This window comes from Castor canadensis, chromosome 3, assembly GCF_047511655.1.
Source record: "Castor canadensis chromosome 3, mCasCan1.hap1v2, whole genome shotgun sequence".
Lineage (NCBI taxonomy): Eukaryota > Metazoa > Chordata > Mammalia > Rodentia > Castoridae > Castor > Castor canadensis.
The window spans coordinates 199,463,341-199,488,603 of NC_133388.1; the positions used below are offsets into that span (position 1 = coordinate 199,463,341).

Genomic DNA, 25,263 nt, shown 5'->3' on the forward strand with positions numbered 1-25,263 from the left:
GATGACTGCAGCCTTTACCCTACCTGACTGCCTTCCAGTAGGCTTGGGGATTCCATCCCAGGGACTCTCAGCCCACCTTCTCAAGGAGGTCTCCCAGTGAGGGGCCCTCTCAGCATCCATTCACTTGTCCTAGAGATGAGGCACATATGTAGGCTGGGTCTTCAGTGCATTCTCTAGTCTGGGACACACAGACCATTCACATAAAAACCAATTGATGTCCCAGTGAGGAGTGGGAAGGCAGGCACGGGCCACTTGTGCCTCCTGGGGCTGTCCCAGAGCAGTCAGGGAGGGGATAGGCTGACAGGCGGTCCCATGGGGAAGTACATCAGAAACAGTAGCTTTCCCTGAGGAAGACACACAAAAGTATGTCCCTTGTTCTGGCCTTTCCTGTTTTAACACAGGAAAGAGCTGCTGGGCAGCATGACCACCAACTCAGGAGTGACAGGGCTCAAGGAAGTTGAGAGCAGGGTCGATCCTTTTGCAAACCAGTCCTCTGGCTGGGGTCCTTTAAATGTGCAGAGGAGAGAACACCCCTGGTGAGAACTAGTTACTCTTGCCCTCGGAACAAAGGGATGAGCATATACCCTGAGCACACTAGACACTGCTGTGGGCCACTGGGCTGCAGAGTTCTTCCGAGGTGGGCATGGCAGTCCCCATTTATTTTAGGACGATGATTATTTGTGGTACTGGGGATTGAACCCGGAACCACTGAGCTACAGCCAAAGCTCTTTTTGAAGCTCTCCCTAAGTTGCCTAGGTTGGCCTTGAACTTGCAATTCTCCTGTCTCAAGCCTTCTGAGTGGCTGAGATTTGAACCTGTGGGAAGGAGTCGCAATTCTGTAGATGAAAATATCTGTGACAGGACACCCACTCAAAGTGGCTAGCAGCCAAGAAAATGCATGCCTGCCAGGACGCATAGACTTGGAGACAGAGCTGGCCAAGGCACCCAGTGTTGTACATTCTGGAGGTGTTTTTTGGTTTTCCAATGACATTTTGGAGGTGGTTCCTAACTAAGGTTTCACTACAGTCTCATCCTGGCTTTGCTCTGGGCAGGAGAGATTACATGTGGTCCTTTCTTGCAGAAACAGAATCACGCTTGATTAGGCTGGCTTTCCTAGCTTGTCACAACACTAGGGGCCATTATGGGCAGTGTGGTAGTGTCATTCTGGCTGAGCCCCTGTGGGCTTTTCACAGAAATCTGCCTTCCGTGGGTCTCTGTGGTCACTGCTTTGGGGAGGTAGCTGAAGCCACAAGCAGAAGCACACAGGAGTAAACAGGCTGACTCCTCCGTAGGGGCTGGACACAGGGAAGTGCTTCTGGAGAGAATCTAGTAACTTGGAACAGGAGCAGAGCAGGTGATCATCACTCAGTGAAAAGATCGATTCCTACGTTCAAGGCCGGCACCCCGGCTTTGCAGCTCCTCCCTGCAACTCCTATAGGTCAAAGGACTCCCGCGCATCCGCGGGCAGCGGGGCCTGCGGACGGCTTGCCCAGACTAGCCACTGGGGGCGCTCGAGAGTCGGCGAGCCCACGCTCAGGGACCGAAGGGGTTTCTGTGGCCCGGAAGACCTTCCGGCGCTGAGGCGGATGCCCACGGGCTCTGGCTGCTCGGTGTCCACGAACATCAGCTTGCGCGTGGCCCCGCGGCTCCGGAGGCCCGAGAAGCCAGTGGGAGACGGCTGTGCGTGCGCAGGCGGAGAGGCCCCGCCCCCGCGCAAAGCGCGCTGGGAGACGTGGGGTCGCCGCTCCTGCCCGGTGCGGCCCTGGCCACTAGCTCACTCTTGTCCCCAGCTTCCTTTCTTCCAGAGTCTCGGCAGCACCAGCGCCCCATCGCGCGCATCCGGACCCTAGCTTGTCTAGCCTTGACCCCATGTGGGTGGACCAGGTCCTGGCAGACCCCACTCGGAGTCTAACCTCCCGGCCTCGATCCCAGCCGGAGGCTACTGGGCCCACCCGGCGCCGGCCATGCACGGGAAGCTTCTGCCGCTGGCCGGTCTCTATCTGGTCCAAGGCCTGCCCTATGGGCTGCAGTCCGGCCTGCTGCCCATCCTGCTGAGGGCCCGCGGCCTCTCCTTGACGCGCGTGGGCCTGGCCAAGGGGCTGTACGCACCATGGCTGTTCAAGTTGGCGTGGGCTCCACTGGTGGACAGGCGGGGCTCCCCTCGGGCCTGGCTTACTCTCAGTACAGCGGCCCTGGGCATGGTGTGTGGGCTGCTGGCGGCACTGCCTCCCACCCAAACTGGCCAGGCGGGTCTGCCCACCACCATGGTGGGGCTGTTACTGCTTCTAAACCTGGGTGCGGCTGTGCAAGATGTGGCTCTGGACACAGTGGCTGTTCAGCTCCTGGAGCCAAGGGAACTGGGACCCGGAAACACCGTGCAGGTGGTGGCTTACAAGCTGGGGGCAGCGCTGGCTGGGGGCGGACTATTGGCCTTCTTGCCCTCCCTGTCTTGGCCACTGCTCTTCCTGCTGCTGGCTGCCACCTACTGGCTGGCTGCTGCCCTGGCCTGGACTGCACCAGCCCTGCGACAGCTGCCATGGCCTCAGCCCTCAGAGCACACCTCACACCTTCTGCAGAATTTGCTGGCCGTGCCTGGGACTTTGTGGACAGCAGGCTTTGTGCTCACATACAAGTTGGGTGAGTGAGGCAATGAGTCAGGCAACAACGGTTGAGCTGTGGCCTCAGCTCCAGACCCAGCCCTTCAGTTGCTCTGGAGTTGCTTCATGGTGACCCTGGGCTTGGCTAATGACCAGTGCCCTATTCTCACGACACCTGTGGCCCGGGAAGATGAGGCAGGGCAGGGACATGGCTGTTGGACCCAGGTGGGGAGAAGGGAGGTGGTGCAGGTATGGGGACCTCCTCTGCTTATGGCCTCTTGCAGGTGAGCAGGGTGCTAGCAGCCTGTTTCCACTCCTCCTGCTGGACCATGGTGCTTCTGCTCCAGAGCTGGGGCTGTGGAGTGGTTTCGGTACTGTGGCTTGCTCCATTGCTGGCTCCTCCCTGGGTGGAGCCCTACTGGCCAGGCACTGGTGAGCCCTCCCTAGCCCATCTAAGCCCTCTCTCCTGCCCCTGCTGGGTATCCTCTGACCTGATCAGTTCTCCCCCCACACCCTAGGCAATCACTTTCCCTGTTGAGGTCAGTGCTGTGGCTCCGCCTTGGGGGCCTGGTCTGCCAGACTACCCTGCTCTTCCATCTGGACACCCCAGGTGCTAACGTGGGGCCTGGCACAGTCCTGAGAGGTGAGGGGCTGGCCTTGGTGGGGGGAGGGACCAGGAACCGAAGGCCCTGCTGACCTCTGCCCTCCCAGGGATGGCCTTGCTGAGCCTATGTCTGCAGCACTTCCTGGGGGGCCTGGTCACCACGGCCACCTTCACTGTGATGATGCATTGCAGCCAGCTGGCACCTAGAGCACTACAGGTGAGGGGATGTGGCAGGGACACTAGGGGACTTCAGAATTGAGAAGCCACAGGACCCTGACTCCTATCCCCATCTCTAGGCCACACATTACAGCCTCCTGGCCACTTTGGAGCTACTGGGCAAGCTGCTATTGAATACCCTGGCTGGAGTGCTGGCTGATGGCTTTGGCCCACGTCCCTGCTTCACTGTCTTCCTTGTACTTTCAACCCTACCCCTTCTGGACCTGGGCCTGGCACCCAACACACTGGCCTGAGCTGGGCAGCGGGACTGTCAATAAAGTTGAATGAGCTATGGCTTGGATGTCTGGAGCAAAGGAGGTGCAGACTCAGGGCTATATTATCAGAAAGGAAGACCTGTACAGTGAACTGAGTACCTTTTATTATGCATTTTGGAGCCACCTTGTCCCCACACTGGTACTGGTGGGTTTTGCATACTGGTTTATGGTCCTGGTCACTGATGGCCACACTGTTGTCTTGAGTAGTGGCACCTGATACCCTCCATGTAGTGGCCACACAGCCCAGCCCACCCCATCTCTGGGGCAAGTGCCTCTTGTGCAGGGCAGTCATCGGCCCCTCAGCAGGAGCTCCTCTGTGGCCAGGCGCATCAAGGCATGGAAGCTCAGGTGCAGGTACTTTCTCCAGAAGCGCCGATCTTGCCCGTATACCTGGGCTGGGTAGCAGGGACTTCCTATAGTGAAGCAGAGACACAGGCCTGAGGACTCAGCTGGCTCCAACCAGAGCTCCTGCCTGCATAAGGCAGTCCCCAGGTCCTCACCAATGCCATGGAAGATGCGGGCCACAGCCCTGCCTGAGAACTTCTCCTCTGGCCGCAAGGACAGGAGCTGGCGGATGTCACGCCGGATTTGGTCTTCCCAGTCCTGGAGCTGTAGGTGAATGTCACAGGACTTCCCCTGAGCTGCCACAGCACTGCATCCCACAGCCAAGACCGAAGCAGCCCAGGCTGAGTGTCTGGTCAGTTGCTTGTGGGCACATCACTACCCTCGGCCTCAAGAATCACCCCCAGAGGGGCTACACTCACCGGGTCCTGCCCGGGCTCTGGGCCCTGATCTTCTTCCATGCTCCCATCCTCATCTTCCTTTTCCTCAAAGTAGCAGCTAAGGAGGGCCTTCAGGTGGGCACTGCGCTCTCTATCAGGCTGCGCCAGGCAGGGCCCACAGCTAGGGAAGGCCACACTGGGGACGGGATGAACCTGTCAGAGCTGCCCCATGGGGTCAGAGTGGGCACCCCAAGCTCTGCCTACCTCCTTCCCCACCTGTGAAAGGCCTCAAAGGTTCGACGCAGACGGGCCAAGGCGTTACGCTCACGGGCCTGTACACGGCTGTATAGAAAATCGCAGATCTGGTCCCTCTCCTCAGCTGTCAGGTTGCCGGGGCTGTGCAGGTGGAAGGCCAGCTCCGTGAACTCCACAAGCACCCCTGTGGCCCGTGGTGCACCTGTCAGGAAATGTGTCAGACAGGCGGGTGGGTGGCAAACAGCCAAGGGTGGGGTGGGGGGGGGCACACCTGTCCCTGGGTCTTGGTCCCACTGTAGCTGGCGGAGAGCCCGCCGCACAGACGCCAGCTCCCAGCCCATGGAGTCCACCAGCTCAACCACGTCAAACTCCAGGGAGCTGCTGCCCTGACTTGTGTCTTCAGGAGGCCACCTGGTCCAGCATGCAGCCAGAGGGGGACACCTGTGGCAGGGTAGGAAGAGAGATGTGGCCAACAGCCCTAACCCTTTGTTCTTATTCCCAATCTGGGACGGGTACACTCACTTATGGGCCAGGGTTTGTAGTTGGGTGCGGCCCCCAGGGCAGCGCAGACGACATCGTGCGTAAGTGGCTGGCAGCAGCTCCAGCCAGCGCCGTGGGTGCAGCTCCAGGTAACACAGCAGAGTCTCGATGGCTGGCGGGGGCAGAGTATGGCTCAGGGAGTGTGGGGACAGCCCTTCCACACACCCCACATCCTCCCTAGCCACTCACCCTCTTCCGGCATGTCCAGGGCCTGCACTGTTGGCTGCACTGGGAGTGCCCGCTCATGGCCTGGGCAAACTGGTACTGGCATGGGGTTTGGTTGTTGGCCACTGTGTTGCTTGGCCTCTTGAGAGGCGGACTCAGCCATGGACTTCACCCCGCTGATGCCTCCCTCCTGCCCTGGGGGCAGCTGAGTGCAGGTGCAGGATGGGAACACACTTTGCACCAGCTTCTTCACAGCCAGGAAGTCAGTGCCATTGGCATGCACATGCCTGCGCAGCTCCTGCAGGTCCTCACCCTGCAGCAGGACAAGATGTACATGGAGCTGCAATTCCTGGGGCTGGAATGGTGCAGGGGATAAGAGGGCAGAGATAGGGCAGCATCTGGGGCTGGAGTGGCACAGGGGGATGGGCTGCTAACCTGGGGATGCAGAAACAGGTGGCAATGGGCAGGCTGCCCATCGCGACCGGCACGGCCCACGGCCTGCACGTAGCTCTCAAAGCTTGGGGGCAGCCCCAGGTGTAGCACAGCCCGCACATCTGGCCGGTCCAGCCCCATCCCAAAGGCCACCGTGGCCACCACAACCCGCAGCTGGCCTTGCATGAAGGCTTTCTGCACTCGCCGTCGCTCCCGGCTGCACATGCCAGCGTGGTAGGCTTCAGCCACAGCCTCAGGGGAAAGACCTTTGGGGAAGGTGGACACATGGTTGGTAGGACCAGGGCAGGCACACTGGGGTGTATCTCCAAGATCCCCAATCCTTCCTGTGCCTCACACCTCCAGGCGCATACAGGCAGATCCTGAGTAGTGCAGCAACCCGCTCTGTGTCCTCACGTCGATTGCAGTAAATAATGACAGAATTCAGGGTACGAAAACGGTCACCCTGCAGCAGTGTCACAAGAGCCTAGCAAGAAGCAAAGGTTGGCAGAGCAGTCAGAAGGTGGGCCTCTGTCCCAGTGAAACGGGAGTCTTGTGAATCTGGGGTCTGTTGTGCTAGTTGGGTCACAGCTCTTTTTAGTTCAGTGGTAGAGTTCCTAATTTACAACTAGTTCTTCTGACTGTGAAGAATGCATTCACGGACAAGGGAGGGCGAGCACACAGGCAAGAAGTTTATTAAGCAAAGGGACAAAGCTTCCATGGGAGAGGGAGGGGCCCCAAACAGGTTGCCAGAGACCCTGCTTCATCTAGGGATACTTACTCAGTTGAAGAGGGCATTGTCCAGCTAAGCACGTTGATCAGGAATGAGAAAAGCGCATTTTTTAGCTATGAATAGTCAGTGAGGATAGGGCTGTCTTGACCCCAATCCTCAGGGGCTGGGTCCTGAGCTCAGAAGATAGTTCTCAACAAAGTCTGTCCCACACTGTCCTTCTTTTCCCCTTATCTGATGAATTGCACCTTATCACTAGAGTGTATGAGTAACACATTACTAACTTTCTTTTTTATTTGTGTGCCTCCTAGGCTCTCAGGAAAAGTTTGTTCTCTTTTCTGGCCAGGGTCAGATATAGATCTTTGCTTTTTGTGGGATACTAACCTAAAGAAAAACAGCATGTGCTCCTGAATTCTCTTACATGGATCCCTTTCTGTAAATGGGCTTCAGGAGGACCCCTGCCCTAACAGCCTAAAGTTAATGCTACCTCCTATACTCACCAGCTCCTAGTGTGTGTATGCCTACCTGTTCTGGGTCTCGGTCCATAGACACAGAGAGGTGCAGGTTAGCAGGGATAGTGGCTAGCCCACTGAAATCAAGCTCTTCAGCTACACCCAGGTGCTGGGCCACGTCACGGGCAGTGTTGCGTGTGGCTGTGGCTGTGAGACCCAGGAAGCAGTGCACACCCATGCGCTCCCGAAGTATCTGCACCAGAAGGGGTGGTGGTGAGTGATACAGCCCACCTGGATCCTGGTCCACCCCCCTTCCTAAGCTTCCCTGCCCCCAGCTCACCTTGCAGATGCGCAGGTAGCAGGGCCGGAAGTTGTGTGACCACTGAGAGAGGCAGTGGGCCTCATCAATGCAGGCGAAGGCCACTGGGGGCAGCTGGGCAGCCTGGGAGAGGCTGTCAGGGCCCCTGGCCCAAGCCCCAACCAGTGCCTCAGGGGATAGCATCAGCACATGCACCTTGGCTGCCTGAACCTGAAAGAAAACAGGATCAGGATCAGGGCATTGCCCAGGTGGCTTCCCACTGCCCCCTGTCCATGTGGTCCTCCTGACCTTCTGCAGGACAGACTCCTGCTGCTTCCTGGTCATGCCTGAGTGGAGGCAGGCTGCCTTTAGACATGGGGGCAGGTTGGACACCTGGAGATGCAATATTGTCACACACCAGTCATAGCCGTGGTCCTCCCCAGGCTCTCCACTGAGGAATGGTGAGACTCAGGACTGTGGTGACCAACACCTGTGTCCCCAGAGACTTTGGCTGAGGTGTCTCCCAGAATTCCTCCAGGAGGAGAAGCACTAAACCATGGGTCCTGGGATGAAGGGTTCAGAGCAACTCATGGGCCTGGGTGTTCTGTGGCTAGGGGCCCAGATGGTGGGCATTGGGAACTAGGAACATTCAAAGGTAAAAGTTGTGAAAGGCAACACCAGCCTTCTGCAGGTGTTGAGGGCCCCACCTACACACCTGGTCGTCCATGAGTGACAGAAGGGGAGACACTACCAGTGTGAGGCAGGGGCTGCGCTGGGCATACAGCAGTGCAGGAAGCTGGTAGCACAAGGACTTGCCAGAGCCTGTGGGCAGCACCAGCAGCGTGGAGATGCCTGGATAGAATGAGAGGCAGTTGCAAGACTCAGTGGACCACCACATCCCAGCCCAGCCCCAGGAAGCTACACTCACCAGACAGGATCCGCATAACTACTTGCTCCTGCCCAGGGCGGAAGGCTTGGTGCCCTAGCTGCTGCAGGGCCTGGAATACTTCAGCCGGTGTCTCTGTGGTCACAGGTATTGGTCACCATGGCCCATGTCTCCCCACTTTTCAGTAGAGGGCTGGGACCAGAAGGTTTCTGCTCACCTGCCACCTGCCCCAAGGGCCCTGGTGGGTAGAGGGGCAGCACTGGGTGGGGAAGGCGGGGTGCCTCCAGCTCAGGTTCTAGGGCCACACCTGCTGGGGTAGACAAGAGGGTGACGTGGGAGCTCCAGGCTGGGCCAAAACCATCCTGGCACAATGGCCACTGACAACTACCCTCCTCTCCCCACTTACTAGGGAGGTGGCAGTTAATAGTGCCTGTCCTCTGGGCTGCTTTTTCCAAGGTGGAAAAGGGTTGTGCATCATCCTCATCCTTGCCATCCTCCTTCTGGAGGGCTAGGTTGTGGCCTAGATCAGGAGTTAGATGTTGGTAGAGCCCTTTGTTTGGGTAAAATGCTCCCACAAGAGCACACTACCCTTTCTGTAGTGGTAGGTGACTCATTCCCAAGGACAGAGGCCTCACCTAGCTGGGGGCAATGGGATGCCCAGTGGCCAAACTGCCCACACCGGAAACAAGAATCCTCGACTGTGGCTCTGGATCTACCACCCCCAAACTGCTCCCCCTTCTTGTGCCACTTCTGCTTCTGTGCCTGGTTGGGGGGGCGCACAAGGGAGAAATCATTCAAGAGAGAGAAAGGGGGAAGGGGAGGAGAAGATCCACCCTGCCTATCTCACCTGCTTTCGGAGGAGCCTGCCTCGAAGGGCCCCACCCCGAACGTAGCGTTTGTGCTTCATGTTGAGACGAACGTAGTTACCCCTATCCAAGACAGCTGGCCTAGGGGAGATACGTAGCTGGGCCATACCCTCAGCCTTCTCTGCCCTGGCTTCACTTGAGGAATTGCTGCAGGACTGAAGTGGCTTCACCTGTACAGGTTCCCCTGGAGGGTCTTGCTGAAGTCCTGTAGCTCCAGCCCCCTCAGATAGGGATCTTAATTGGCTGCTATCCCACTGGGCTTGTGCAGGGCTACCTCCATTCTCCTTACTCCCCTTCCACTTCTTGGCTTGACTGCTCTTGGGCTGGGGGTTCCCTGAACCAATTTGGGCTTCCTGTGGGGCTGGAACCTCTGGGCCCTGTGAAGATGCCTCAGTGTGAGTGCCAGGGTCAAGAATGGCTGACTCGATTGAGGTCAAAGGTTGTGATTCCTCTGCACCCAGGTGAGGCCAGCAGGCAATGGGGGCTTCCAGAAAATCTGAGGCTCCATTGTGACACCGCTGCAGCCAGCCAGGGTCTAGAGAGCCCAGCCGTAGGCTCAGAGATGCCTGGAGCTGTTGGAGCCGGCCTGGCTTTGGCTGGAGCTTAGAAGGCTGAGGAGACAAATCATCACTGACTTCATCTGGACAAGTGGGGGCAGTCTTTGGGTCTGATGGCTTTGGGATGGTCATCTTGGACAACAGTCTTTGTGGAGGCTGGAGTCTTCGGCTCAGAGCTGGCCCAGCCTGGAAGGGTGAGGATACAACAGGAAGCAGGAACTCAGGCTTCTGGGGTTGCTTAAACAGAGGCTAGAACAGATAAGAAGCTAAGAGCAGGGGACCCCTGAGCACTTCTCAGGAGTCAGGCCCTAGGCCTGGGGGAAGTGTGGACAGGAAAGAGCACCTGGTGAAACTGTCCCAGGGCAGCTCTTGGCCCAGTTTGGATGCACTGACTGCCCACCTCACCCCTCACCTGTAGGGTGTCCTTTAGATTGGCCTTGAGCCTCTTCCCATAGTCCTGCACAGATCCCCATAAGGTCCGCCCTGGAGTAGGTTGTCGACTCTGGGCTACAGCACGATTTAGGTGGTGTCCCCAGCAGCTGGGCTCCTGTGTCTGCAGGAGACAGTAGCAGCCCAGACCAGAGAAAGACTGGCGTGGGCGCAAGGGGGCCTCCAGCGCACTCCCTCTCGCCCCCAGCAGTTGGGCCTGGCCCTTCCCTCCTTCCAATTCCATGCTCCACGAAGCTTGGCTGCAATTGCATTTGGCTCCTGCCACTCGCCCACAGAGAAGGCTGACGGGGAGGCTGGGCGGACAGACTAGGTACCTCCTCGGCCGACGCAGGGAGTGTCCACTCCGGGCTGCGAGGTGCGCCGCCGGCCCGGCGCACGGCCTGTTTCCGGACGCGGTACTCCCGATAGAGCGCTGGGCGGGCGGGAGCCAGGTCACGGAGGGGTCCGCTGCGCCCAGCTGTCGCGCCCAGTCCCATCCCGCCCGCCCCCGAGCACTCTTTTCCTCCCCGTCGCCCCGCCCCGGGCCGCGCGCTCACCGCGGATCTCATCAGGTGCTGCCTTCACGTCTTCCTGTGAAAAGGGGAGCGTCAGCCGAAAGCCTCACCCTCGGCTCCCGCTCCCCGAATCTGGACAACCCCCACCTGGCCAGGCCGTCGCCCATGCTGCCGTGTAAACGCGCGCTCCCACGCCTGCAGCTGAGCCCGCACCTCCCGCAGCCTCTCCATCGCCACCAGATCCCGCGCCCGGCGAATATCCCGCCGCGAGGGCGAAGTCCAGCCGTCAGCCAATGGGGACGCACGGCGGGGCGGGGCAAAGCGTCTGGACCTGGGAGCCAATCCGCTGGGCTCTGGAGGGTTGACCAATGGGAGACGTCTACGTAATCTCCGCGCGCCCCGGTGCTGGGCGGGGCCGTCGAGGCGGGGCCGTCGAGGCGGGGCCGAAGGCAGTGGTGGCGGCTGCTGGACCAGTGAGTGTGGACAGCCGGGCTGGGCATGGAAGCGGCGCCGTGCGCCCCGGGCTCTGTCTAGCCTTAAGGGGCTGGGCGCCGGACTCTCGGACGGCTGGAGCCAAGGCGGCCGGACGCTGGCGCTTGGGAGCGTCGGGTGTGGAGCACGGGCTGTGCAGTTTAGGGCGGGATTGGGTCCGGATGCCCCCAGCAGGGAAAGAGCGATCTAGGGGCCGGCGGAGACGCGCCTGGCCTGTAGTAGCAGGCCCACCGGGTGGGTTGGGGCCCGTAGGAGTAGGGCGTGGGCGTTTGCGAGAGTCGCAGCGCCCAGACCTAGGCGTCTCTGCTGGCGACTGGGCCGGGTGGGGGCAGCCAGGCCGGAGGCTTTGTTTCCTCTCATGACAGGTGATCGGTCAGTCTGTTCTGTCAACGAGGTATGCATCGTCCTCGTGAGATTTGCGTCCAGGCAGAGCCAGATCGAGGGTGGGCGTCCGGGATGTCCCAGGAGTCGGCGACTTAAGGACTTGTCCAAGGTGCGAGGAGAGGTCAGGAAGTACAGGGACCCTGCAGCCAGACTGCTCCCCGCCCCTCTCCTGGGCTGTGACCTTGGGCAAGGCCGAGTCCTTAGTTTTCCAATCTGCTGGAGTGGGAAGGCTACAATGTAGTTTTGAGAGTGAGGTGTCTGGCACACAGGAAGTTTGTTATAAAGCCAGCAGTAGGGCTGATTCTGTGTCTCAGGTATTCCTGGGCCTTAGGGACCTTTTGCATGCAAAAGCAGCTTGGATCTCTGTCTCATGTGAGCAGGGCCCTGGCCTGAGCCCTTCTGAATGAATCGCATGGATTTAATAAGACTTTGTCTCTGTCCACACTGGTTTCCCAGGGAAGAGGGAGATGCTTAGATAGGTGGTTTTTCTCAGGGATTTCTGTGCCTGGTGACACCCCAGGAAATAGTTATCTATGGAGGTTGTATTCAAAGCTTGATCTTATAGGCCCATAGACTAGGGGTTATGGGAGTCGTGGTCCTTTTCTTACTGGCCTCGATGCTTATTAAGTTGTGTCTGTGCTTGGTGCAATCCAAAGACAACTCTGGAGCACATCTGTGAGGAAGGTGAGGGAAGGAACCACCAGGCCTCCTTGGGAGTTCTCTGCCTGTTCTAGTGCTGATGAAGGACCATGGAGAGAGGAACCTGAGCTTTATTCTACTTTTGAGGAAGAATTCCCGAGTCAGACTTGAACTATTAGTGAGGGTCCCTGCAGAGCGATAACCATTTGTTAGAAGCAGACACAAACAAGCAGGTTATTGGTAGTGCCATGCCCTTTATGTACTGCTTGGTGCTTTCTCTAAGGAGCCCCTTGCTTCTGGGGTGTGACCTTATCCCCTGTCCACTCTTTCAAGCTCAGTGCTAGGCACCTGACATGCCCCCAGCCCAGAAGTGCTCCTTTATGCCACTTCTCTACTAACTGCCAACTCCATGTCGGGCATTATTAGACTTTCCCACCACCGATAACGAGGAGGGAAATTATAGGCTGGTGGTGGCCTAGTATTTCTTCCCAACTGAAGGCCCCCTCTCCTGCAGGTGGCCACCTGCTTGGCCCAGCGCCATGCACACACTTGTGTTCCTGAGCACTCGGCAGGTACTCCAGTGCCAGCCAGCTGCCTGCCAGGCCCTGCCCCTGCTGCCCCGAGAGCTCTTCCCCCTGCTGTTCAAGGTGGCTTTCATGGATAAGAAGACAGTTGTACTGCGTGAGCTTGTGCACACATGGCCCTTTCCACTGCTCAGCTTCCAGCAGCTGCTGCAGGAGTGTACCCATTGCAGCCGGGCCCTGCTGCAGGAGCGGCCCAGCACTGAGAGCATGCAAGCTGTGATCCTAGGACTGACTGCTCGGCTCCACACCCCAGAAGCTGAGGCTGGAATACAGCCCCTCTGCAGGTATGAACTTACCTGAGGGGCTTGCAGGCCTAAGGGTACAAAGAGGGTTCCCTGAGAAGGTTCTAGGCTGGGGTCCTGAGGAGGTTAGTGAGTGCTCAGTATGGGAGCAGGAATATTGCTCATGTTCAAGGTGGCCGGGAGGGGTGTGGGCCCTGCTTCCCCGTTCCTTGCCTCAGGCTATTCCTGCTCCCAGGAAGCACACATTGTGGGTTCTGGACATGACTGGTCTTCTGGATGATGGTGTGGAGCAGGGTCCTGGTACCATGAGCATGTGGGACTGCACGGCAGCCGTGGCCCGCACATGCATCGCCCAGCATCAGGGTGGGTCTGCTGAGCCGGGGCTGACCCCCGTCCCTGTGGAGGTTCGTGTGGACCTTCGGGTGAACCGGGCCTCCTATGCATTCCTGCGTGAGGCACTCCGAAGCAGTGTGGACAGCCCTCTGCGGCTTTGCTGCCGGGACCTCCGAGCTGAGGACCTGCCCATGCGCAACACTGTGGCCCTGCTGCAGCTTCTAGACGCAGGCTGCCTGCGCCGTGTGGACCTGCGTTTCAATAATCTGGGTTTGCGTGGCTTGTCTGTCATCATCCCACATGTGGCCCGCTTCCAGCACCTGGCTAGCCTGCGGCTGCACTACGTACATGGGGACTCAAGGCAGCCCTCTGTGGATGGTGAGGACAACTTCCGCTATTTCCTGGCCCAGATGGGTCGTTTCACCTGTCTACGGGAGCTCAGCATGGGCTCTTCTCTCCTTTCTGGCAGGCTGGACCAGTTGCTCAGGTGAGTGGGCCCCACCACTGTTTTGTCCCTCCCCTTTATGGGACCCTCTCCTGGGCCTGCCTGTCTGTGACCCCTGTGTCTCTGCAGCACCCTGCAGAGCCCCCTGGAGAGCCTGGAGCTGGCCTTCTGTGCTCTGCTGCCTGAGGACCTACGCTTCTTGGCACGGAGCTCCCATGCTGCCCACCTCAAGAAGCTGGATCTGAGTGGTAATGATCTGTCAGGCAGCCAGCTGTCACCCTTCCAATGTTTGTTGCAGGCGGCAGCAGCCACACTGCTGCATCTTGAGCTGACTGAGTGCCAGCTTGCTGATGCCCAGCTGCTGGCCACTCTGCCCACATTGACGCGTTGTGCCAGTCTTCGCTACCTTGGTCTCTATGGCAACCCACTATCTATGGCAGGCCTCAAGGAGCTGCTTCGGGACTCAGTGGTTCAGGCTGAGCTGCGCACTGTGGTGCACCCCTTCCCTGTGGATTGCTATGAGGGCCTGCCTTGGCCACCACCTGCATCTGTCCTGCTGGAGGCCTCCATCAATGAGGAAAAGTTTGCACGTGTAGAAGTTGAGTTGCACCAACTGCTGTTGGCCTCGGGCCGTGCCCATGTACTCTGGACCACAGACATCTATGGGCGCCTGGCTGCGGACTATTTCAGTCTGTGATCTCCAGGTTCTGGGTGAGAGACAGGCAGAGAGCCTTTGCTAAGACTCTTGTAGAAGCCTGACACAAAGGCCCTGGTCTCAGTGCCTTGCTCCTGGGTGCACCTTGAGCCTCCCCTGCTTCCTGCAGTGCCCTGCATCTGCTTCTTAACTGGCTGTGGGCTTGGGATTTCAGGCCTGGATTCCCCTGCTCTGTATGACTCCACTTGTCTGCTCTCCAGGATACCGATCCTTTGTGCAGATGCTCTTGGAATCCTAACTGTGAGCAGAGAGGAGCGGGTCTCTAGGCACTTTCCATTCCCTTACCAAGAACATAGTGCTCTGGGGGTGCTCTGGGGTCAAAGTTGGGAAGGGATCTGCTTCAGGGAAACTTGGAACCCTATATTTTTCCGTGCCCTGGCATCCAAGCCATCCTGTTAGTTGGCTCTAGAGCTTTAACTATCATCAAGGTACAAACACCCAATGTATCTGAAACTGGAATTTGTGGCTTTTTTTTTTTTTTTCCCCTCCTAGGTGACCAGGAGTGACTTGGTCCTATCCATGGGGCAACAAGTGTCATCCATCCTGTTGCCCCACCCCCCCGCCGGGCAACCCCATTAGCATTGCTGGCACGAGGGGTCTCTGAAGGGCTGGCAGCTAGGGTCATCGGGGCATGTTGGGGCCTCCCTAGCCATGGTCCTTCAGAGCCCCAGACTCCCAGGGGGGAACCCCACACAAGGCTCAGCGCTTAAGCGCAGCTTCCACCTTTACTGACCAGCTTGCACGCGGTCGCGCCGGCCAATCCCCGGCGCCCACGTCATTGGAGCGACTTCAGCAATGGATCTCGTAGGCTACGCGAGGTGGAAGGCGGAGCCCAGGCCTTGCCCCTTCGGCCGGGCTGCGGTCCGCGGGAGCCTCCGCCGGAACGTCGGCGAACAGGGGCTTGGAGCGGTCGATGACGAACATCTCGTGGCCGCGCTCGTCGCGGAGCTCCTCCAGCTGCGCGAAGGTGCAGGGCCCGTCGGAGTAGTCGTTGACAAACAGCGCGCCTTCCCCTGGGGGCGCGCGCGCCTTTTTCCGCCGCCGTCGCCGGCGGCAGATCATAGCGGCCAAAAGCAGTGCTGTGAGCGCCAGCAGCGCGATGGCCGCCGCTATGGCCGTCTGCGTGGCCAGGCCCAAGGCGCGGAAGGCCATACTGCCCGCCTCGGGCTGAGGCTCGCGTCCGGCGGGGCGCGCGGCAGGGGCTGGCGGGGCCGGCGGCTGCTGCGACTGCTGGCGGGACGCGTTGACCAGGAGTCGGAAGGGCACGCGCGCAGCGCCGCCGGCGTTGGCGGCCTCGCACTCATACTTGCCTGCGTGCGCCAGCGTAATGTTGGTGAGGAAGAGCATGCCGCTGCCCGTATCCCGAGCCGCGGGCCCTCCCAGGCCAGCTGCGCCGCCTTTTAGCTGGGCTTGGGCCTGTGGCCGAACCTCACGAGGCTGGGACACTTTCCTCCAGGTCACTAGGGGCTGCGGGTAGCCCGAGGCCTGGCAGGCCACCCGCAGGTCTTCGCCCAGATTGGCTGTCAGCTCCAGAGGCTCCACATGCACGGAGGGTGGAATGCAGATGAGGCTACTGCCAGATACATCCAGGAGGCTCCGCAGCGCCAGGCGTGGGGGCTCTGCACACGTGATCTTCTTGTCCCTGGCACTGAGCAGCCGCTGGCCCCCCTCCTTGATCCAAGCGCCCAGCCAGTGAAGGGCACAATCACAGCGCCATGGGTTCTCTGTTGATAAGAGCAGAACACAACCTGTGCAGTGGGGGTTCTGCTGGCCAGAGCAGAAGCTTTCTCACTTCCCACAGCTGCCTGCCACAAACCCAGGAATGCTGGCACCTCTTCTCTGTCTACAGGCTCTTTTGGGGTGGGGACAGACCCTTCACATACACCCCTTTTTTAGAGGTTCCTGAGGAGCACCTGCTCTAATGAAGTCTATCCCCTAAACAAGTCCCACTGTTGAGTCTACACAGATATTCCAGCAACAGTGAAACCTTGTCTTCATATCCCTCTCCTGGAAATACCCCTATGTTGGTCAACTGTCTCTTTCCAGTTTTTGCCTGCCTGTCTGCCCTTTGATGTGCAAGAGGCTCAGTTCTGTTAAATCACTCTGAGGAACTCCTACCTCTTTAGGCAGATGCCTGAGTTGTGCCCCAGCCAACACTCCCATTCCTGGCAGTCCTCTACCAAGACTGAAGGTCTGTGGTGTGGCCCTTTGAAGTTCTGCAAAGGCCTGCCACAGGAGCTCCCTCTATACTTGGGCTTGTTCCCTACTGCCACCACTATGGACCGGGCAGATATCCTTGCCCAAGGAGGAATTACCCAAATTACCCGTAAGGCGCAGGACTTGCAGGCTGGCCAGGGGCTGCAGAGTCTCTTGGCTGATGGTGCCCAAGTGGTTCCTGCTGAGGTCCAGTAAGGCCAGAGAGGAGAGCCCAGCCAGAGCCTGGTCCTCCAGTAGTTCAATGCTGTTTTCTTGCAGATGCAGCTCCTGCAGTCGCTGAAGTAGGGAAGCAGATCATCAGGAAAAAGGACCCTGGGAAGCTAGACAAGGCTGATTCTTCTCCTAACTACTCCAGCCCACGGGGTAATTGGCAGCATAGGAGGCCCGCGTTTTTTAGCCTTTGACGCTCACCGGAAGGTGCAGGAAGGTGAAATCCAGCAGCCGTGCCAGCTGGTTGCCGGCCAGGTAGAGTACGCGCAGCTGGACCAAGCCCATAAATGCGCCTCCGCGCAAGCCGCGCAACCGGTTGCCGGTGAGCGCGAGCTCCAGCAGGCGCGGCTGCGCGCGGAAGGCTCCGGACTCCAGAGCACGCAGGCTGTTGTTGTGCAGGTAGAGATGGCGCAGGGCAGCGAGCGGCGCTAGGGCGCTAGGCTCTAGGCGCGCGATACTGTTGTCCTGCAGAAACAGCGTCTGCGGGCCGGGAAAGGGGATGATTACCTCGCTGTAGAGGACACCTGCTCCCGTGGGGCGCCCAATCTACCCTCCTGGACGCTCACACACGCGTCCATCCCGCGGCCCGGCGGCCCCACATGGTGCCCACCTGCGTCCCTGGGGGGATCCCCGGCGGGACGACGCGCAGCCTCAGGGCGCCGCACTCCACCGTGGCGCTGTAGCAGCGGCACGCAGCAGGACAGCCGGTGACTCGAGGCGGAAGCCCTGGAAGTGGTGGCGGCAGCAACAGCAGCAGATCCAGCAACAACAGCAGCGCGAGAGCCCCAGGGGCCATTTCCGGAGAGAACAACCTAGGGCCACAAAGCTACTGTCTCCGCACCTGGCCGAGATGGGACGCGCCTCCTGAAACAGGCTGGTAGGCCAGTGCTAACATTCTAGAGCCAGCGATTGAGCACAAATGGCCTACGGCCCGTGCCTAACTTTCGAAAAAGTGAAATCCGTTCAAGAAACTAGTTTTCTGTTCATAAGGACCTGGAACATGAGAGTTCAAATAGAGAACGCCTGGAGTCCTGTCTCATCACAGGATGTCGCCATGTGGAGTCACCCAAGCCCCAGATTGCTTCCCATGCCAGTCCTGAGGGCCTCTTGCTCATGCATGGGCACAGCTGGCTGGAGCTCCTTCTGCCCCCTAGTGACCTTGAACTCCTTGGCGCTGAGGCTCACAGGGCTTAGGGACGAAGTCTGGGTTTACTCAAGCACAGATCAGATGGGGAAGACGTGTTCTCTTCTATTCGCCCTACAGGGACTGGCATGAACCTAGGGCTCAGCCCAGAGCAGAGGTCCCTTTTGTGCCCTAGGACAAGACCTGGGACCCCCAAGTGACCATAACCCAGTCCTTTTGGTCCTAGCACTCATGCTCTGCTGTATGGTTCACCTGTCATAATCTGAGGCGGGATGTGGGGAGAGATGATTTTGTAGGAGCCACAGGCCCCAGGGAAGTCAAGGCACAGCTTGGTCTAATCCATCTCCTGCCATCGTGGGGGTGGGGGGTGGGTGGACAGCTTACCTAGAGTTGGGATTTTTCTCAAGTAACTATGAGAGAATTGGGGGATAATGCAAATAGTAGGAAAGTCAGTTCAGGACCATGGACCTGTGTTCTGCAGGCTGGCTCCCAGAAAGGGGCTTCTTTCTGTCTTTGGGGGGGGATGGGGCTGGGTCCTGGGAAAATTGGTGTCAGACTGGGGGGTTAGGCCAAGTATATGTTGCTTCTGGTGCTGGGGATTGATCCTAGGGACTCATGCACACTAAGAAAAGGCTAAGGGTTCTCCCTCCCCCATTACCAACTAGGTTCCTAGTGGAGCTTCCTAAGTGGACTCTGGGAGCAGTGACCTCTGAGACTATGAAGGACGGTGTAGGTTGCAGGAATTTACTGCATGCTTCTGTGACCCTAGGGATCAGAAGGCTGAGGTCCAGTCCAGGCACAATGAGCCCAGTTTTAAAGGTAGGACTGGTGTTGAGAAGCCAGCTCATCTGGACTCAGGAAGACTGGGCCAAGTGTGTACTTGTTCCCCAGTCTTCAGCCTTAGGTGGCATGGTCGCCTCTCTGAATGCCACCTTATTCATCAATCTCTCTGCTCTCTGAGTCAAGTTGAAAGGTACCAAGTAGCTTGGTGTTTGTTTCAATCTGGTCCTTAACTGTAACTCACGTGATTATTGAAGTCACTAGAGATGTGATAGCACAGCAGTAAAGTTTTAATGGAATAGCTTTGGCCCAGGCAGGAGCAGTTCCCAGATGCCTCAGGCCGTGTGTGAGCCCGAGAATCTGGGGGTATTCTCTGGGCCCCTGGGATTAATTTTCTAGAGCAGGGCCCACCCGCCCAGCCTCCAGCAGCAAAGCCTTGTTCTCCTCCTCAGGGTTTGCTTGGTGCTGCTGCTCACGCGGACCCCTGGGTGCGCGTAAGTGTAGAAAGGCTGCCGGGACAGTGGTGAAGGCCCCAGGACAGAAGAGCCCAAAAATCCTTTTACAACCGGAAAACCCCCTAATCCGGCTGGGCAAGAGCGAGGCGTCGGTCTCCTGGGCGCCCATCTGTGCAGAAGAGGGGTGGAGGGGAGCCCTGTGTCCTTTCCTGGGTGCAGCGCGAGGCCCCAAGCTGGGTCTCCGGGTGGCCCTTGCGACTTGGCGCATCCATACCTCACAACCTTCCCTGCTTGCCCCCTGCAGCACCGGTGGATTCCCGCTGGGTTCACCGAGGGCGTGGTCTCCGCGCCCTCCCCCCCCCGCCAGTCGCACGCCCTTCTCGGTGTGTGCTGGGATCCGAGCCGGGACGGCCCCCGATCCCGCCCCCAGGCCCGGTGACCTTGGGCCGGGCGCCCCCTCACCTGACGCTCCGGCGGCGAGCGGCTCCCCGCCGTGCCCGCGGCAGCCAGGCCCGAGCAGCGGCCGGGGGAGGGGGTGGGGCGCGCACGCGCACCGGAGCCCCGAGCAGTCTGCGCCCGCCGCCCGGGCCTGACGTCGCGAGCGCAGGCCAATCCGGATGACACCCTACGGCTGTGAGGGGCGACGGGCGGCAGAGAGGTGCCCGCTGCGGGGGCCCGGGACCGCAGGTCCGCGGCAGCACCTCGAACAGCGCCGCCTGGGCGGGCCCCGCAGCGCGCCTAGGAGCGCACGCGCACTCGGCGGGCAGGCGCGTCAGCTACGCGGTACCTCGAGCGCTGGAGCCGCGGAGAAGCAGAGGGGCACTGGGGTCGCCGGGGAGCCCAGGGGAGGTGACGCAGGGCCGCCGGGGAGGGGGGCGGGAACGCAGGGGACCCGGCCTTGCCGCGGCTCAGGACGGCGGGGCCGCGAGCAGCAGTGGGGCCAGATCCATGGTGAGGGCGAGGCGGTGGCCCTGCCAGCGCACGTGCGAGGGCAGCTCGGGGGCGCCGGGCCCGTACTCGAAGTAGGCGCTGAGCTCGAATGCCAGGGCCGAGCGTACCAGGCCCACACCGCCCGCGCGCTCCGGCGCCGGGTGGTACAGGCGCCCGTTGGCCGCCAGGGGCAGCAAGCGCGCCGGCTCGAAGGGCACTGCCAGGGCCTCGCCGCCGCCGCAGTAGGAGAGGCGCGGGGGTCCGTGGTCCGTGGCCAGCAGGTGCGTGAAGACCACGGGCCGGTCCTCACAGCGCAGGAAGTTGCGCTCTCTGCCACAAGGCGAGAAGAAGGGGAAGGAGGCCTCGTAGCGCCCGCTGCGATTGGGTCTCAGACGCGAGAAGAACGTGACCAGGAACTGCAGGTCTGGGGGGAGCAAAGAGGGCGCGGGGGCTCACCATGCTGGGCGCCCAAGACCCTGGACGCCTGCTCCACCAGGGGCTGCGGCCTCACTGAGACTGCAGTGTGGGCAGCGGAGTCAGTTGGGGGCCATCCCAAAGGCCAAGGAAGGGGTGCGGGAGTGCAGCACAGCAGTACCTTTGAAACAGGTGATGAAATTCTTCATTTTGGAATCATCCAGGAAAAGCTGCAGACAGAGGGACAGGCGATGGACGATGAGGTCCAGAGCGCAGGTGAGACAAGGAAGTCCTATGCTTGCTTCTCGGCGCACCGTGTGCCAGAAACCTGGGACCCTGCAGGCTTCCCTGCGCCAGCAGGTCTCCCCCCAACCTTTTTTTTTTTTTTTTGCGTGGTATTGAGGTTTGAACTCAGGGCCTCACGCTTGCAGGTGCTCTATCACTTGAGCCATCCCACCATCCCTTTTAAGTGTTGAGTAATTTTCGAGATAGGGTCTTGCGAACTATTTGCCTGGGCTGGCCTCCAACCGCGATCCTCCTGACCTCTGCCTCCTGAGTAGCCAAGATTACAGGCCTGAGTGCTCGCTTCGGCAACACATATACTAAAAACTGGAACGACAGACATTAGCATGGCCCCTGCGTTAAGGATGACACACAAATTCGTGAAGCATTCCATACTAAAAAAAAAAAAAGATTACAGGCTTCCAGCTTCCTTTCCTTTTTAATCGGCCTGCCACCTCCAGGTAGCCTAGCCCTGCCGGGACAGACTGGACGCTCTGGGTAGGGCTTCCAAAGCAGGCGGACTCGCAGTCTGAACTCAGCCCTGGGACTGGGGTGGGATCAAGGGCCTGAGTGAGAGGCTGGCCCTGGTCTTTCCAGCTCGCTGCCGGGGCTCGGCGGTCAGGTTCACGTACCTTAGAGGTCCGGAGCTCCCCACTTGCCGGGTCCCAGCTCCGTCACCCCGACCTGCTCCCCTCCCCCCGGGCCCGCCCCTCAGGGCTCCTGCCCCGCCCCCAGCCAACCTGGCCCTGGTGGTCCACGTAGTAGAAGTACTCGCGAGTCCGGGGCTCGGGGCTCTGGCCCTGCGTGTAGGACACACTTCCGTCCCCGCTGCAGGCTCGCGATGATACCCGTGGCCGTATCAAGGCCAGGGCACGAGGCGCCCCGCACGGTGGCCACATGCTAACGCCGGAAGCGGCCGGCAGGTCAGGCGGGTGCCGGCGCCGCGCGAACACGCGTCCCCGGGCGCCGCCGCCTGGCACTTTAGGTTCCGGCGACACAGCAGGCGTCCCCGGCCCTCCCCACCCCTGGGAAGCTGCCCCGCGGGAGCGGAGTCGGAAGGAACTGGAGGCGCTGGCAGCGCGAGTGTCCACATGAACTTTATTCACACGAAGCGCTGTCGCCTCGGTCCACGCGTCAGAGCAGGCGTCTCGCGGCCAGGCCGCCCGCGAGGCCCGGGCTCACCGACTCAGGACCCGTCCTAGGGCGCCTCGACAGGGCGGGGCTTTTGTTTTTAATAATAAATAAAAACAACTCTAAAAAATATATATATATAAAAACGAGAGAAACCAAGCTTGACAACCGTTGGGACTGATTCCAGAATGGGAAACGCAGACGAGCCCGGGCCCTGTCCGCGCGCCGCCAGGGCGTGTGGTTTGTCAGAGGCCGCGAAGCCGACTGCGGTGCCAACTCGCTCTGCGCTGAGGACGGGGAGGACTGCTCAGAGATAAGCAGCATCTGGTTAAAACGAGGTCCTTACAAACTTAGTGCTGACATCTGTCGCCCTATTTGTACCTCTATACACAGGAGGGCTGGATACGGAATACTCTGGACTCAGGAACGCCAAGAAAAAAATACTCTCGCCCCCTCCCCCCGCCCCAAGGATGCCTGCCCAGCCCTGCCCCACCCCAGAGGACTTTGGTTTGCTCCCCGCGCAGGAGAGCGCCAGGCCCGGACCGGCGGGGCCGCGCCCTGGTGGTGGTCAGCTCAGCGCCCTGGAGCCCCCAGCTCCCGCGCAGTTCCCGGCCGGAGTCCCTCGGGGCTGGGGCAGCGGAGGGGGGCTGGACGGGAGTCCCTTGGAAGAGGCCGGCGCTGGGGAGAGGCCCAGGCCGGACTGCCAAGGGCAGCGCCGCGTGTGCTTCGGCCGGCCGGGAGGGCAGTGTCGCTCGGCTCCGGGAAACAAGGCACTTCTCGGGGCTGGTCCGCGGCCGGCGGGCGAGCCGGGGCCCGCGGGCACTGGCCGCGAGGTGGGGCGCGGGGGCGGGGCGGGGCGGGCGTCGGGCGGGGCCTGGCATGCTGCCCCGCGCTAGGGCCTTCCCTCCCCCCTCCCGCGTGCGCCGCCCCAGCCCAAGTCCGTGGCCCGCGTGCTATAGCACGCCCTCCATGAAGCTGGTGTCCAGATGCTGGATGAGCACGCGCAGGAAGGACATCTCCTTGCGCGTGTTCTCGAAGATGACGCGCGGGTCATCCGACTGGCAGCGCAGGCAGTTGGGCGCCATCACCATGGCTAGGTTGCTGACATCCATCTTGGTGATGGCCACGTTGGCTGGCTGCACAAACACCTGCATGGGGGCGGGATGGAGCGGAGGGTGGGCATGACGCCGTGGCTGGGCGGGAGCAAAGCCCAGGGCGGGCGTGGCGTGGCGTGGGGCCGGGGAGGCCTACCTGGAGAAAGCGGATGAGGTAGCACAGCACCATGCGGTTGATGCGCGGCAGCGCGTGCACCACGGCCACGGCGGCCTCCGGGCTCTCGTAGTGCGCGATGCACTGCTCGTAGAACTCGTGCGGGATCAGAGGCTCTTCCAGTTCCCGGTACCACAGCTTCAGCAGCGACGCTGCGGACGGGCGCGGCTTAGATGGGCCTGCTCTGGGGACCCCTGGGCCAAACATCCCTGGGGGGCTGTAGCCAGGGCCGTCTGGAAAGGGGTCCCCCTGACCAAGGTGGGTTGGACTGGGCCCAGACCCCAGAAGCACTCGGGGACCCAAGCGCCTGGGTTCAGTTCTGGAGGCATGGGGGCAGTGGCTGCAAAATCAGAAGAGTTGTGCAGCTGTTGGAGCTGGCTGGGAATGGGCTGGGCTGCTCTGGATGTACTGGACAGGGGTGCCCAAAGGACAGAGGGAGACTGTTCAGTTTTCAGGAGGATGTCTGGAAATGGCTGGGAAGACATCGTATCACTAGGGGCCGTTGGCCAGGGGTGGGTCTCAGAGGTAGAGGAAAGAGTCATGAGGATGCAGCCAACTGCAGAACTGGACTGAGGGAGGAGGAGGCTGTGGGTGACCCCAGGAGGGGGCTTTGGCCTAAATGGCCATTACCCTCAGGGCTGCGCATGTGGGCCAGGCCTGCCTGCTGCTGAGTGGGATGGGGGCTCACCAGGGACGTGGGGATCCTCCAAGCCTGTAGGCACCTTCCATTGATCCACCTGAAGCTTCAGGGCATTCACCTCATCAATGTCCCCAGGGACCCTGGGGAGCACAGGGCAAGCAGATCTCAGATTAGAAGAGCTGAGTGTGCTCTGTAGCCAGAGATGGAGGTGGTATAGCACCTCAAGGGCCTACCACTGCAGCTACCAGCTCTGACACAGGCTGGGGTGACTCTAGGCCTTGTTGCCCTCTTCCCTGTCCTTTTGGGACCTGTGCATCCCTGGTCCTGACAGGTGAGTTTTGACACTGGTTGATACTACATAGGCAAGCCCAAAGGCAGGGGCTGTTGCATTCCTGTTCAACCAGGAAGATGATGAGTGGAGGGGTGCTGAGCTGTCTGGCTCATGTCATAGGTGCTGGCTATGTTGCTGTCCAAGCACCCTGTAGATCCCTCATGGCCATCCCTGGTAGGCTATGCTGCTGTTGTGGGGGATGACCCAGCAGCTTGCTTCCTAAGGAATGGGAATCTTGGCCACATGGCCTTTGGGACCAGCTTCAGTGGCCCATCCTTCTGTCAGCTTTGAGGCAGGAGCATGGAAGCAGGCCCTGTGTCTTAATGGTCCCTGCTGCCAATGAGATGCACAGTGGACACACTTCTGTGCCCCCCTCCCGCCACACCCAGGGCCTGGAGTTGGCATGGCACCTGAAGATGCCCTCTGTCTGGTCACCGTTGAGTGCCAGCACTTCCTCAGAGAGCCGCGTCTGTACCCAGGGCAGCTGCCGGTCAGGGTAGCGCTCCTTCTGCATGCTCATAACCTCCTGCAGTGCACTGCCGAACATGGATGGGCTGAACACGGCGTTCTTAGCATGCCGGATCTCTTCCACGTTGGGCTTCTTTAGCCCCTGTGAAGACAGCCCAACTCTCCTGTCCTAGGCTGCCCCAGCCTTCCTCCTTCCAGCAGGGCTGGCCAGCTCAACCACCCTCTCTTCCTTAGCTCCAGTCTTCAGCCCAGCAAGAGCCAGGGGCAGCTCAGATCCCTTGCCCAAGTCAGAAAGGGTGCCTCCCACTGGTCCATCTACAACACCCAAAACCTCAAGTAGCCCCACTGGCCATGCAGCAAAGTGGGAACCACTCCTGGCTAGAACAGCCTGGGCTTTCAGTGACCACAATGGGAGCCAGGTCAGCAGATCTGTGATGCTTCTGGAAGTCTGCTTGGCAGCACTGAGAGCCCTGGTGATGGGCTAGTGTGGCTGGGGAAACACATCAGAAGGAAGAGGAAATGGGAAAGGGAGGCTAGGTTCAGGGACAGGTGCAGGGTGACCCAAAGGAATTCCTGAGTGAGGGTGGCCTGTAGGGAGGAGAGCCCACCTACATGGTGTGAC

General features: G+C 60.1%; 6 protein-coding genes and 1 non-coding gene across 13 annotated transcripts in view; 3 read left to right on the forward strand and 4 right to left on the reverse strand.

The window, feature by feature from the left end:
• Positions 1-118: 118 nt before the first annotated feature.
• On the forward strand, positions 119-3,822 carry Mfsd3 (major facilitator superfamily domain containing 3). Of its 2 annotated transcripts, none has more exons than XM_020170969.2 (5): positions 119-2,637; positions 2,882-3,029; positions 3,116-3,240; positions 3,309-3,418; positions 3,498-3,822. In XM_020170969.2, exons 1-5 carry the CDS (start codon positions 1,965-1,967, stop codon positions 3,669-3,671), a joined length of 1,230 nt encoding a protein of 409 aa, XP_020026558.2. In that variant the 5' UTR covers positions 119-1,964; the 3' UTR covers positions 3,672-3,822. The 2 variants fall into 2 exon arrangements, with proteins under 2 accessions (XP_020026558.2, XP_073925580.1); XM_074069479.1 differs by having other exon boundaries at positions 3,116-3,207.
• A 144-nt stretch (positions 3,823-3,966) lies between these two features.
• Recql4 (RecQ like helicase 4) lies at positions 3,967-10,965 on the reverse strand. 3 transcript variants are annotated; one of them, XM_074069472.1, is made up of 22 exons: positions 10,684-10,965; positions 10,579-10,612; positions 10,357-10,454; positions 10,005-10,145; positions 9,017-9,778; positions 8,805-8,931; positions 8,576-8,689; positions 8,387-8,479; positions 8,212-8,304; positions 7,999-8,135; positions 7,593-7,676; positions 7,326-7,514; positions 7,059-7,238; positions 6,164-6,290; positions 5,810-6,072; positions 5,399-5,687; positions 5,192-5,321; positions 4,941-5,110; positions 4,691-4,871; positions 4,457-4,610; positions 4,193-4,301; positions 3,967-4,105 (listed from the first exon to the last, which is right to left on the reverse strand). In XM_074069472.1, exons 1-22 carry the CDS (start codon positions 10,765-10,767, stop codon positions 3,981-3,983), a joined length of 3,684 nt encoding a protein of 1,227 aa, XP_073925573.1. In that variant the 5' UTR covers positions 10,768-10,965; the 3' UTR covers positions 3,967-3,980. The 3 variants fall into 3 exon arrangements, 2 of the variants coding, with proteins under 2 accessions (XP_073925573.1, XP_073925572.1); XM_074069471.1 differs by having other exon boundaries at positions 10,005-10,454; XR_012446480.1 differs by lacking the exons at positions 3,967-4,105; positions 4,193-4,301 and having other exon boundaries at positions 4,478-4,610; positions 4,691-4,810; positions 10,005-10,454.
• A 1,320-nt stretch (positions 10,966-12,285) lies between these two features.
• On the reverse strand, positions 12,286-19,725 carry Lrrc24 (leucine rich repeat containing 24). Its single transcript, XM_020170965.2, has 5 exons — positions 19,639-19,725; positions 17,408-17,609; positions 16,999-17,277; positions 16,695-16,863; positions 12,286-16,094 (listed from the first exon to the last, which is right to left on the reverse strand). The coding sequence occupies exons 2-5, from the start codon at positions 17,591-17,593 to the stop codon at positions 15,160-15,162; spliced, it is 1,569 nt and encodes a 522-aa protein (XP_020026554.1). The 5' UTR covers positions 17,594-17,609; positions 19,639-19,725; the 3' UTR covers positions 12,286-15,159.
• Positions 12,591-14,829, forward strand: Lrrc14 (leucine rich repeat containing 14). Its single transcript, XM_020171007.2, has 3 exons — positions 12,591-12,919; positions 13,113-13,697; positions 13,785-14,829. The coding sequence occupies exons 1-3, from the start codon at positions 12,591-12,593 to the stop codon at positions 14,350-14,352; spliced, it is 1,482 nt and encodes a 493-aa protein (XP_020026596.2). The 3' UTR covers positions 14,353-14,829.
• A 359-nt stretch (positions 19,726-20,084) lies between the features above and the next one.
• C3H8orf82 (chromosome 3 C8orf82 homolog) lies at positions 20,085-21,772 on the reverse strand. The gene is made up of 3 exons (XM_020170963.2): positions 21,543-21,772; positions 20,702-20,750; positions 20,085-20,530 (listed from the first exon to the last, which is right to left on the reverse strand). The coding sequence occupies exons 1-3, from the start codon at positions 21,699-21,701 to the stop codon at positions 20,085-20,087; spliced, it is 654 nt and encodes a 217-aa protein (XP_020026552.1). The 5' UTR covers positions 21,702-21,772.
• On the forward strand, positions 21,099-21,202 carry LOC141422075 (U6 spliceosomal RNA). The gene has a single exon (XR_012446733.1). It is a non-coding gene; the product is annotated as a U6 spliceosomal RNA (small nuclear RNA).
• Positions 21,773-21,882: 110 nt separating the features above from the next.
• Arhgap39 (Rho GTPase activating protein 39) overlaps positions 21,883-25,263 on the reverse strand; it is a 105,833-nt gene continuing 102,452 nt past the window's right edge. For all 4 annotated transcript variants that reach the window (XM_074069475.1, XM_020171006.2, XM_074069473.1 and 1 more), the window contains 4 exons: positions 24,584-24,783; positions 23,891-23,982; positions 23,185-23,354; positions 21,883-23,081 (listed from right to left, as the gene is read on the reverse strand). In XM_074069475.1, coding sequence (XP_073925576.1) covers positions 22,887-23,081; positions 23,185-23,354; positions 23,891-23,982; positions 24,584-24,783 — 657 coding nt within the window. In that variant the 3' untranslated portion in view covers positions 21,883-22,886. The remainder of the gene's footprint in view (positions 23,082-23,184; positions 23,355-23,890; positions 23,983-24,583; positions 24,784-25,263) is intronic.

What these genes read in the sequence shown, in the direction of transcription:
- Mfsd3 (XM_020170969.2), top strand. Translation starts at nt 1,965, where the DNA reads ATGCACGGGAAGCTTCTGCCGCTGGCCGGTCTCTATCTGGTCCAAGGC. An exon ending in GCCTGGCACAGTCCTGAGAG is followed by an intron (nt 3,241 to 3,308) that starts GTGAGGGGCTGG and finishes CTGCCCTCCCAG; the next exon opens with GGATGGCCTTGCTGAGCCTA. An exon ending in TGGCACCTAGAGCACTACAG is followed by an intron (nt 3,419 to 3,497) that starts GTGAGGGGATGT and finishes CCCCATCTCTAG; the next exon opens with GCCACACATTACAGCCTCCT.
- Recql4 (XM_074069471.1), bottom strand. An exon ending in GCTACCTGCGCATCTGCAAG is followed by an intron (nt 7,239 to 7,325) that starts GTGAGCTGGGGG and finishes CTTCTGGTGCAG; the next exon opens with ATACTTCGGGAGCGCATGGG. An exon ending in TGGACCGAGACCCAGAACAG is followed by an intron (nt 6,291 to 7,058) that starts GTAGGCATACAC and finishes GCTTCTTGCTAG; the next exon opens with GCTCTTGTGACACTGCTGCA.
- Lrrc14 (XM_020171007.2), top strand. Translation starts at nt 12,591, where the DNA reads ATGCACACACTTGTGTTCCTGAGCACTCGGCAGGTACTCCAGTGCCAG. An exon ending in GGAATACAGCCCCTCTGCAG is followed by an intron (nt 12,920 to 13,112) that starts GTATGAACTTAC and finishes TCCTGCTCCCAG; the next exon opens with GAAGCACACATTGTGGGTTC. An exon ending in AGGCTGGACCAGTTGCTCAG is followed by an intron (nt 13,698 to 13,784) that starts GTGAGTGGGCCC and finishes GTGTCTCTGCAG; the next exon opens with CACCCTGCAGAGCCCCCTGG.
- Lrrc24 (XM_020170965.2), bottom strand. Translation starts at nt 17,593, where the DNA reads ATGGCCCCTGGGGCTCTCGCGCTGCTGTTGTTGCTGGATCTGCTGCTG. An exon ending in TCACCTTCCTGCACCTTCCG is followed by an intron (nt 16,864 to 16,998) that starts GTGAGCGTCAAA and finishes TCCCTACTTCAG; the next exon opens with CGACTGCAGGAGCTGCATCT. An exon ending in GCAAGTCCTGCGCCTTACGG is followed by an intron (nt 16,095 to 16,694) that starts GTAATTTGGGTA and finishes TCTTATCAACAG; the next exon opens with AGAACCCATGGCGCTGTGAT.
- C3H8orf82 (XM_020170963.2), bottom strand. Translation starts at nt 21,701, where the DNA reads ATGTGGCCACCGTGCGGGGCGCCTCGTGCCCTGGCCTTGATACGGCCA. An exon ending in ACGTGGACCACCAGGGCCAG is followed by an intron (nt 20,751 to 21,542) that starts GTTGGCTGGGGG and finishes CTCTGTCTGCAG; the next exon opens with CTTTTCCTGGATGATTCCAA. An exon ending in TTTCATCACCTGTTTCAAAG is followed by an intron (nt 20,531 to 20,701) that starts GTACTGCTGTGC and finishes TGCTCCCCCCAG; the next exon opens with ACCTGCAGTTCCTGGTCACG.